Raw genomic sequence first — 12,302 nt, 5'->3', positions numbered from 1 at the left:
CACTCTGATCCCTGCAGTCTCGGGACTTTCTCAGTCTGCTCCCTGCAGTCTCGGGACTCTCTCACTCTGCTCCCCGCAGTCTCGGGACTCTCTCAGTCTGCTCCCTGCAGTCTCGGGACTCTCTCAGTCTGCTCCCTGCATTCTCGGGACTCTCTCAGTCTGTACCCTGCCGTCTCCGTTGTGCTGAACTATCTTGCCCCAGACCATTCCCCTGCTGACACTCTGTCAGACCCTAATCCTTACCTTGCCTGAATGAGGAGACACATTTCTTGCCACATCCAATCTCGCAGCACTGTTCATAGGAAGGACAATCATCATCATCCTCACAAGATCGAGTCCTGTTTTTCTTGCAGTGAAAAGACACACGGGAATGTTCTGGGCATTTCTTTAGCAAAACTGAAGGAGAGAATAAGGTTTCACTTGGTCAATTTGTTTACATACAGTGTAATGTTTCCATTGTACTCTATCAAACACTCCCACGACACGGACAGTGGTATTAGATACAGAGTCATGGTTCCTCTACAGCACCGACTCATCAAACACTACCAGGACAGAGACACCATGCTCATAGGTACAGTGTAAAGCTCACTCTACACTGCTCACATTGGTCCTCTTCAGCACATTCGGGATTATCACACAAACCTGTGGGAGGCACCGCGGTGATGGATACTCACATTTACTGATGAATGTTGGGACACATTTCCCACCGCAGCCCTTGGCCAGGCAGCATCTCTGCCACATGTCGCATTGCGTGTCGTTCTTGCAGTCTTTTCCCAGGGTCGTGTTGCACAACATCGTCAGCCTCCTTGCAATGGGACAGGTTCCGTTCTCTGTGAAGACAAACACAGGGAGATGGGGGACAGAATCAGACAACAAATCACTTGTGACTGTGGAATTAACAGATAAACACCCCACTCTCCCATCTCACTGACAGAATGGAGCCCAGTGCCTTGTGAAGGAAGCTGGGAATTGGAGAGAGGGTGGGACAACTCAGCCTTCACAACACTACTCCATGATCTGCCGCAGTATTCCAGACAGCTCACACACAATTCCTCTCTCGTGGCCTACAGTGGGAACAGAGAACGGGCTGAGGAGAGACAGACGACTTAACTGTGATGGAACAGAGGCATCAGACAGACCACAACATCCAAACAGGGTGTACTCATATTCCTGGAGAGTAGGATACTGTGTGGTTTGCACAACAATCCCTCCCTAACCCAGGGACAGGGATCGGGAACAGGATCCCTGTCTGTGTCACACCACAATCCCTCGCTAACCCAGGGACAGGGATTGGGAACAGGATCCCTGTCTGTGTCACACCAAAATCCCTCCCTAACCCAGGGACAGGGATCGGGAACAGGATCCCTGTCTGTGTCACACCACAATCCCTCCCTAACCCAGGGACAGGGATCGGGAACAGGATCCCTGTCTGTTTCACACCACAATCCCTCCTTAACCCAGGGACAGGGATCGGGTACAGGATCCCTGTCTGTGTCACACCACAATCCCTCCCTAACCCAGGGACAGGGATCGGGAACAGGATCCCTGTCTGTTTCACACCACAATCCCTCCCTAACACAGGGACAGGGATCGGGAACAGGATCCCAGTCTGTTTCACAACACAATCCCTCCCTAATCCAGGGACAGGGATCGGGAACAGGATCCCAGTCTGTGTCAAACCACAATCCCTCCCTAACCCAGGGACAGGGATCGGGAACAGGATCCCTGTCTGTGTCACACCACAATCCCTCCCTAACACAGGGACAGGGATCGGGAACAGGATCCCTGTCTGTGTCAAACCACAATCCCTCCCTAATCCAGGGACAGGGATCGGGAACAGGATCCCTGTCTGTGTCACACCACAATCCCTCCCTAACACGGGGACAGGGATCGGGAACAGGATCCCTGTCTGTGTCACACCACAATCCCTCCCTAACCCAGGGACAGGGATCGGGAACAGGATCCCAGTCTGTGTCACACCACAACCCCTCCCTAACCCAGGGACAGGTATCAGGAACAGGATCCCTGTCTGTGTCACACCACAATCCCTCCCTAAACCAGGGACAGGGATCGGGAACAGGATCCCTGTCTGTGTCACACCACAATCCCTCCCTAACCCAGGGACAGGGATCGGGAACAGGATCCCTGTCTGTGTCACACCACAACCCCTCCCTAACCCAGGGACAGGTATCAGGAACAGGATCCCTGTCTGTGTCACACCACAATCCCTCCCTAACCCAGGGACAGGGATTGGGAATAGGATCCCAGTCTGTTTCACACCACAATCCCTCCCTAACCCAGGGACAGGGATCGGGAACAGGATCCCTGTCTGTTTCACACCACAATCCTTCCCTAACCCAGGGACAGGGATTGGGAATAGGATCCCAGTCTGTTTCACACCACAATCCCTCCCTAACCCAGGGACAGGGATCGGGAACAGGATCCCTGTCTGTGTCACACCACAATCCCTCCCTAATCCAGGGACAGGGATCGGGAACAGGATCCCTGTCTGTGTCACACCACAATCCCTCCCTAATCCAGGGACAGGGATCGGGAACAGGATCCCAGACTGTTTCACGCCACAATCCCTCCCTAACCCAGGGACAGGGATTGGGAACAGTATCCCTGTCTGTGTCACACCACAATCCCTCCCGAACCCAGGGACAGGGATTGGGAACAGGATCCCTGTCTGTGTCACACCACAATCCCTCCCTAATCCAGGGGAAGGGATCGGGAACAGGATCCCTGTCTGTGTCACACCACAATCCCTCCCTAACCCAGGGACAGGGATTGGGAACACAGGATCCCTGTCTGTTTCACACCACAATCCCTCCCTAACCCAGGGACAGGGATCGGGAACAGGATCCCTGTCTGTTTCACACCACAATCCCTCCCTAACCCAGGGACAGGGATCGGGAACAGGATCCCTGTCTGTGTCACACCACAATCCCTCCCTAATCCAGGGGAAGGTATCGGGAACAGGATCCCTGTCTGTGTCACACCACAATCCCTCCCTAACCCAGGGACAGGGATCGGGAACAGGATCCCAGTCTGTGTCACACCACAATCCCTCCCTAACCCAGGGACAGGGATCGGGAACAGGATCCCAGTCTGTGTCACACCACAATCCCTCCCTAACCCAGGGACAGGGATCGGGAACAGGATCCCTGTCTGTTTCACACCACAATCCCTCCCTAACCCAGGGACAGGGATTGGGAACACAGGATCCCTGTCTGTTTCACACCACAATCCCTCCCTAACCCAGGGACAGGGATCGGGAACAGGATCCCAGTCTGTGTCACACCACAATCCCTCCCTAACCCAGGGACAGGGATCGGGAACAGGATCCCTGTCTGTTTCACACCACAATCCCTCCCTAACCCAGGGACAGGGATTGGGAACACAGGATCACTGTCTGTGTAACACCACAATCCCTCCCTAACACAGGGACAGGGATCGGGAACAGGATCCCTGTCTGTTTCACACCACAATCCCTCCCTAACCCAGGGACAGGGATTGGGAACAGGATCCCAGTCTGTGTCACACCACGATCCCTCCCTAACACAGGGACAGGGATCGGGAACAGGATCCCAGTCTGTGTCACACCACGATCCATCCCTTACCAGGTACAGGGATTAGAAGCGGGGTCCTGTTCTGCCGAGCCCCTATCCCTCGCTAACCTGGGAGGAGGGATCAGAGCCGGGATTCCAGGATGGCCTTGGGGAATCTGTACTCCCTGGATACTGTCTATGTCCGGCACATTGGATGTGTTTCCCTCTCTCACACACTCTCTCTCTCTGTCTCTCTCTCTCTTTCTCACCTCCTGTGAAACACTTTGGGATGCATTTCTTCCCACAGCCAGCATCACAACACGAGTGGTATCCATCACAGTCCCCGTTGTCATTACAGGAACGCCCGGTGCTGATCTGACAGAACATGGAGAGGGTGTCCTCCTCTGGGCACTGGTCAGCAGGCTCTGTCAATGGGAAGGTAGGACAGACACAGTTACAGAGTCCCACACAGGGCCCTTCACATACTCCTTCACACCTTCCCCATCTGTTCCCCACCCTCCCCCCATTCCCAAACCAGGGAATGCTCATTCTACTGCCCACCCTCTGCAATAACCCTCTCACTTACTGTTACTTCCCTCTTTCCCTCCAACTGCTCTCCTCCTCTGACAGCATCACTTTCCCCTTTCCATGGTGATAAACTCCTGAAAACGTTTTATCTCTTGGGTTTTCACATCCCTTTATCCCCTACCAGTTCCTCAATCTGTCAAGGTGCCTCCTCAACATCGCTCCTGTACCTGCCTCCACCACCCCCCGTGACAGCACTTTCCACATACTAACCACCCTGTGTGTTAAACAAACCTGCCTCCCACGGTCTCCCCTTTTACCCCAAATCTGTGCTCCTATAGTCATTGACATTTCTGTCCTGGGAAAGTAAAACTGACCAGGCGATACATTCGGTTTGTAAGTGAGGAACCTTCTATCAGGTCGACTCTCATCCTTTCCATGTTCACGTGAAAACAAACCAGGCTTATTCGATCTCCCAAAACGCATCACCTCACATTTGCTCAGATTACACTCCATCTCTTCACCCAATCCTCTGGTCTATCTCCATCCTGCTCTGTCCTCGGGCAATCCTCCTTCGTATCCACAGCTACCCCTAACCTGCGTGACGATCACGAACATATTCATCGGGGGGGCCACCTTCATTCTCCTCCTATATATCTGATAAATGGCAAGGGGGTCACAGCACAAATCCCTGTGGGACACCACCGATCACGGTTCTCCAGTCCCTTTCACTGCTACTCTCTGTGCTTCTGTCACTAAGCCAGTTGTGGATCCATCTTACCAGCTCACTGTGTGTGGATCCCGTGTATATTCACCTTCTGTTCTGGCCTACCATGAGAGACCTTGTCAAAGGCCTTGTTACAATCCCTATCGACAACACCCACTGACCTGCCCTCACCAATCACCTTTCTCACTTTCTCAAAAATACAGGCTCAGTCAAGCTTGGGAGACACAGCCGTCCCTGTACAAAGCTACCTTTCCTGTTGCTAACAAGGCTATGTTTATCCCGGAATGCTGGAGTGGGACTTACAGCCCGGTGTCCACACCACAGCGGGTCTAGCCTGACAAAGCCCTGCCCTCCCATGCAAAGGAGACCCTGTCACTGAATGTGGGGGGATTATTGGTCCTCTGACCTGCTGGGGTAGCGTAGGTTCGGGGTGAGAGGGGCTTACTTCTCGCAAACCACTGTGACACACATCGAGGTCCACACTCCGTCTTACAGCACGATGCCCAGTGACCACAGGAATCGTCTCCATCGCAGGGAGCGGTGAAGTTCATCCGACAGACATAATGCAGTCTGGTCGTGTCCGGACATGTGGATCCTTGGCCTTTAGGAGACACTGAGAGAGAGAGAAAAACAGCTTTCACCACAACTGCTGATCCAACAGAGACCCTTCCCTGGGAAACATCTCTCACAGACAGCAGAGACACTGGAGCTAGAGGGGGTGGCAGAGATAGGGAGAGGTTCAGGGGGGTTACAGACATAGGGAGGGGCTGTAGGGGGGTTACAGAGATAGGGAGGGGGTGTAGGGGGTTACAGAGATAGGGAGGGGGTGTAGGGGGGGTTACAGAGACAGGGAGGGGGTGTAGGGGGTTACAGAGATAGGGAGGGGCTGCAGGGGGTTACAGAGATAGGGAGGGCGTGTAGGGGGGTTACAGAGATAGGGAGGGGCTGTAGGGGGGGTTACAGAGAGAGGGAGGGGGTGTAGGGGGGTTACAGAGATAGGGAGGGGGTGTAGGGGGGGTTACAGAGACAGGGAGGGGGTGTAGGGGGTGACAGAGACAGGGAGGGGGTATAGGGGGGTTACAGAGACAGGGAGGAGGTGTAGGGGGGGTTACAGAGATAGGGAGGGGGTGTAGGGGGGTAACAGAGATAGGGAGGGGCTGTAGGGGGTTACAGAGATAGGGAGGGGGTGTAGGGGGGTTACAGACATAGGGAGGGGCTGTAGGGGGGTTACAGAGATAGGGAGGGAGGGGAGGGGGTTACAGAGGTAGGGAGGGGGTGTAGGGGGGTTACAGAGATAGGGAGGGGCTGTAGGGGGTTACAGAGATAGGGAGGGGGTGTAGGGGGGTTACAGAGATAGGGAGGGGCTGTAGGGGGGGTTACAGAGATAGGGAGGGGGTTACAGAGATAGGGAGGGGGTTACAGAGATAGGGAGGGGGTGTAGGGGGGTTACAGAGATAGGGAGGGGGTGTAGGGGGTTACAGAGATTGGGAGGGGGGTGTAGGGGGGTTACAGAGATAGGGAGGGGGTGTAGGGGGTTACAGAGACAGGGAGGGGGTGTAGGGGGTGACAGAGACAGGGAGGGGGTATAGGGGGGTTACAGAGATAGGGAGGGGGTGTAGGGGGGTTACAGAGATAGGGAGGGGGGTGAAGGGGGGTTACAGAGATAGGGAGAGGGTGTAGGTGGGTTACAGAGACAGGGAGGAGGTGTAGGGGGGGTTACAGAGATAGGGAGGGGGTGTAGGGGGGTTACAGAGATAGGGAGGGGGGTGAAGGGGGGTTACAGAGATAGGGAGAGGGTGTAGGGGGGTTACAGAGATAGGGAGGGGGGTGTAGGGGGGGTTACAGAGATAGGGAGGGGGGTGTAGGGGGTTACAGAGATAGGGAGGGGGTGTAGGGGGTTACAGAGATAGGGAGGGGGTGTAGGGGGGTTACAGAGATAGGGAGGGGGGTGAAGGGGGGTTACAGAGATAGGGAGGGGGTGTAGGGGGTTACAGAGATAGGGAGGGGGTGGAGGGGGTTACAGAGATAGGGAGAGGTTCAGGGGGCTTACAGAGATAGGGAGGGGGGTGTAGGGGGGTTACAGAGATAGGGAGAGGGTGTAGGGGGGTTACAGAGATAGGGAGGGGGGTGTTGGGGGGTTACAGAGATAGGGAGAGGGTGTAGGGGGGTTACAGAGATAGGGAGGGGGGTGTAGGGGGGTTACAGAGATAGGGAGGGGGTGTAGGGGGTTACAGAGATAGGGAGGGGGTGTAGGGGGTTACAGAGATAGGGAGGGGGTGGAGGGGGGTTACAGAGATAAGGAGGGGGTGTAGGGGGGTTACAGAGATAGGGGGAGGTGCAGGGGGGTGTTACAGAGATAGGGAGGGGGTGTAGGGGGGTTACAGAGACAGGGAGGGGGTATGGTGGGGTTACAGAGATAGGGAGGGGGTGTAGGGGGGTTAGAGATATAGGGAGGGGGTGTAGGGGGGTTACAGAGATAGGGAGGGGGTGTGGGGGGGGTTACAGAGACAGGCAGGGGGTATGTGGGTTACAGAGACAGGGAGAGGGTGTGGGGCTGGAGGGGGTTACAGAGATAGGGAGGTGGTGTAGGGACTGGAGGGGGTTACACAGATAGGGAGGAGGTGTGCGGCTGGATTGGTTACAGAGATAGGGTGGGGGTGTAGGGGCTTGAAAAGGTTGCAGAGATAGATAGTGGATGTAGGGGGTTACAGATATAGGGAGGGTGTGTCGGCTGGAGGGGGTTACACAGATAGGGAGGAGGTGTGGGGCTGGAGGGGCTTACAGAGATAGGGTGGGGGTTTAGGGGGTTACAGAGACAGGGAGGGGGTGTAGGGGGGTTACAGAGACAGGGAGGGGGTGTAGGGGGTTACAGAGACAGGGAGGGGGTGTGGGGCTGGAGGGGGTTACAGAGATCGGGAGGGCTGTTGGGGCTGGATGAGGTGACAGAGATCGGTTTGGGGTTTAGGGGGCTGGCCAAGATTATGGAGATCGAGAGGGGTGTGCAGGAGTTCCCAGAATAAGCGAATGGTGCTGATCACGAGGTGGTGACACAGTTGTCCAGGTCTGGATTTGAAGACAATAATGGGGTGTGTACAGCAGGAGGCAGTATTGCACAGCGTGCCATTGGGTGTTCCCAATCCTACATGGTGGTGTGTGAACCAGACTCAGGATTTGACACTCAGGGTTGGATGGGGGAACAGAGATCAGAGAGACTACAGTGGTTCACGATGAGCTGAACACCATGGAAGATGGGAATGGTGAGGTTCGTCAGGAGAGGAATGTGAGAATTGAGTCTGAGACAGACAGCTCTCTCCCACCCAGATACAGTGACATGGCTCTGAGGGGATCTTTCCTCCTTACCTCCAGGCTTGAAGCTCATGACACATCTCCTCCCACATCCAGTCTCACAACACTTTTGCCAGATATCACAGTCGTCATCAGTGGAACATTGAGATCCCAATTTCATCTGACAAATGGGCTGGAGACGAGATTCTGCTGGACATTCAAAGGCCTCCTCTGTGGGGAAAGCATAACTCTGAGCTCAAACTAAACTGCTGCTGGACAGGGTTAACAGTTCACAACATCAAGGACGAGGAACACAAGGAGACCATTCAGATCACCTGGACTGCCCCAATCGCTCAATAAGATCATTGCTGATCCACTACAAGGACTGTACTTTCTTCTCATCTCCCCGCACACCCACATTCTTTTTACATCTCACGCTCTTACAAACCACTTTGCTCTCCACCACACACAGTGAAGACTCTCCACTCGATCACAAATACAGGCACGCTCTCAACTCTCCCTCAAATACAGGGACGCTCTCTCCCCACTCACACAGGGACCACTCTCCTCTCTCACACACAGGGACCACTCTCCTCTCACACACACAGGGACCACTCTCCTCTCACACACACACAGGGACCACTCTCCTCTCTCACACACACAGGGACCACTCTCCTCTCTCACACACAGGGACCACTCTCCTCTCACACACACAGGGACCACTCTCCTCTCACACACACAGGGACCACTCTCCTCACACACACACACAGGGACCACTCTCCTCTCACACACACAGGGACCACTCTCCTCTCACACACACACAGGGACCACTCTCCTCTCACACACACACAGGGACCACTCTCCTCTCACACACACACAGGGACCACTCTCCTCTCTCACACACAGGGACCACTCTCCTCTCTCACACACAGGGACCACTCTCCTCTCACACACACACAGGGACCACGCTCCTCTCACACACACAGGGACCACTCTCCTCTCACACACACACACAGGGACCACTCTCACACACACAGGGACCACTCTCCTCTCTCACACACACAGGGACCACTCTCCTCTCTCACACACAGGGACCACTCTCCTCTCACACACACAGGGACCACTCTCCTCTCACACACACAGGGACCACTCTCCTCACACACACACGGGGACCACTCTCCTCTCACACACACAGGGACCACTCTCCTCTCACACACACACAGGGACCACTCTCCTCTCTCACACACAGGGACCACTCTCCTCTCACACACACAGGGACCACTCTCCTCTCACACACACGGGGACCACTCTCCTCTCACACACACAGGGACCACTCTCCTCTCTCACACACAGGGACCACTCTCCTCTCACACACACACAGGGACCACTCTCCTCTCACACACACAGGGACCACTCTCCTCTCACACACACACAGGGACCACTCTCCTCTCTCACACACACAGGGACCACTCTCCTCTCACACACACAGGGACCACTCTCCTCTCACACACACAGGGACCACTCTCCTCTCTCACACACACAGGGACCACTCTCCTCTCACACACACACAGGGACCACTCTCCTCACACACACACAGGGACCACTCTCCTCACACACACACAGGGACCACTCTCCTCACACACACACAGGGACCACTCTCCTGTCACACACACACAGGGACCACTCTCCTCTCACACAGAGAGGGACCACTCTCCTCTCACACACACAGGGACCACTCTCCTCTCACACACACACAGGGACCACTCTCCTCTCACACACACAGGGACCACTCTCCTCACACACACAGGGACCACTCTCCTCTCACACACACAGGGACCACTCTCCTCTCACACAGAGAGGGACCACTCTCCTCTCACACACACAGGGACCACTCTCCTCTCACACACACACAGGGACCACTCTCCTCTCACACACACAGGGACCACTCTCCTCTCACACACACACAGGGACCACTCTCCTCTCTCACACACAGGGACCACTCTCCTCTCACACACAGGGACCACTCTCCTCTCACACACACACAGGGACCATTCTCCTCTCACACACACAGGGACCACTCTCCTCTCACACACACACAGGGACCACTCTCCTCTCTCACACACACAGGGACCACTCTCCTCTCACACACACAGGGACTACTCTCCTCTCACACACACAGGGACCACTGTCCTCACACACACACACACAGGGACCACTCTCCTCTCACACACACAGGGACCACTCTCCTCTCACACACACACAGGGACCACTCTCCTCTCTCACACACAGGGACCACTCCCCTCTCACACACACAGGGACCACTCTCCTCTCACACACACAGGGACCACTCTCCTCTCACACACACACAGGGACCACTCTCCTCTCTCTCACACACACAGGGACCACTCTCCGCTCACACACACACACAGGGACCACTCTCCTCTCACACACACAGGGACCACTCTCCTCTCTCACACACACAGGGACCACTCTCCTCTCACACACAGGGACCACTCTCCTCTCACACACAGGGACCACTCTCCTCTCTCACACACACAGGGACCACTCTCCTCTCACACACACACAGGGACCACTCTCCTCTCACACACACAGGGACCACTCTCCTCTCACACACACACAGGGACCACTCTCCTCACACACACACACAGGGACCCCTCTCCTCTCACACACACAGGGACCACTCTCCTCTCACACACACAGGGACCACTCTCCTCTCACACACACAGGGACCACTCTCCTCTCACACACACAGGGACCACTCTCCTCTCACACACACAGGGACCACTCTCCTCTCACACACACACAGGGACCACTCTCCTCTCACACACACATAGGGACCACTCTCCTCTCACACACACAGGGACCACTCTCCTCTCACACACACACACAGGGACCACTCTCCTCTCACACACAGGGACCACTCCCCTCTCACACACACAGGGACCACTCTCCTCTCACACACACAGGGACCACTCTCCTCTCACACACACATAGGGACCACTCTCCTCTCACACACACAGGGACCACTCTCCTCTCACACACACAGGGACCACTCTCCTCTCACACACACACACAGGGACCACTCTCCTCTCACACACAGGGACCACTCCCCTCTCACACACACAGGGACCACTCTCCTCTCACACACAGGGACCACTCTCCTCTCTCACACACAGGGACCACTCTCCTCTCACACACACAGGGACCACTCTCCTCTCACACACACAGGGACCACTCTCCTCTCACACACAGGGACCACTCTCCTCTCTCACACACACACAGGGACCACTCTCCTCTCACACACACAGGGACCACTCTCCTCTCACACACACAGGGACCACTCTCCTCTCACATACACACAGGGACCACTCTCCTCTCTCACACACACACAGGGACCACTCTCCCCTCTCACACACACAGGGACCACTCTCCTCTCACACAAACACAGGGACCACTCTCCTCTCACACACACAGGGACCACTCTCCTCTCTCACACACAGGGACCACTCTCCTCTCACACACACACAGGGACCACTCTCCTCTCACACACACAGGGACCACTCTCCTCACACACACACACACAGGGACCACCCTCCTCTCACACACACAGGGACCACTCTCCTCTCACACACACAGGGACCACTCTCCTCTCACACACACACAGGGACCACTCTCCTCTCACACACACAGGGACCACTCTCCTCTCACACACACACAGGGACCACTCTCCTCTCACACACACACACAGGGACCACTCTCCTCTCTCACACACAGGGACCACTCTCCTCTCACACACACACAGGGACCACTCTCCTCTCACACACACAGGGACCACTCTCCTCACACACACACAGGGACCACTCTCCTCTCACACACACAGGGACCACTCTCCTCTCACACACACAGGGACCACTCTCCTCTCTCACACACACACAGGGACCACTCTCCTCTCTCACACACACACAGGGACCACTCTCCTCTCACACACACAGGGACCACTCTCCTCTCACACACATAGGGACCACTCTCCTCACACACACACAGGGACCACTCTCCTCTCACACACACAGGGACCACTCTCCTCTCTCACATACACACAAGGACCACCCTCCTCTCCCTCACACACAGGGAGCTAACCCCTCTCCTTCACAGAACTACACCTCTCTTGTACACTCTCCTTTCTGTGAGATGAG

The 12,302-nt window shown here is 55.6% G+C and overlaps 1 protein-coding gene across 1 annotated transcript in view; it reads right to left on the bottom strand.

Annotated features, from left to right (window-relative positions):
* LOC140473491 (uncharacterized) overlaps nt 1–12,302 on the bottom strand; it is a gene marked incomplete at its 3' end in the record, with an annotated part of 90,153 nt that overhangs the window by 65,353 nt on the left and 12,498 nt on the right. The window contains exons 9-13 of the mRNA XM_072567615.1: nt 8,164–8,319; nt 5,249–5,416; nt 3,821–3,976; nt 675–830; nt 244–396 (exon numbers count right to left, since the gene is read on the bottom strand). Coding sequence (XP_072423716.1) covers nt 244–396; nt 675–830; nt 3,821–3,976; nt 5,249–5,416; nt 8,164–8,319 — 789 coding nt within the window. The remainder of the gene's footprint in view (nt 1–243; nt 397–674; nt 831–3,820; nt 3,977–5,248; nt 5,417–8,163; nt 8,320–12,302) is intronic.

Source organism: Chiloscyllium punctatum, unplaced genomic scaffold (assembly GCF_047496795.1).
Source record: "Chiloscyllium punctatum isolate Juve2018m unplaced genomic scaffold, sChiPun1.3 scaffold_623, whole genome shotgun sequence".
NCBI classification, from domain to species: Eukaryota; Metazoa; Chordata; class Chondrichthyes; order Orectolobiformes; family Hemiscylliidae; genus Chiloscyllium; species Chiloscyllium punctatum.
The sequence above is the reverse complement of the archived record's forward strand: the minus strand, read 5'-3'. Positions and strand labels throughout refer to the sequence as shown.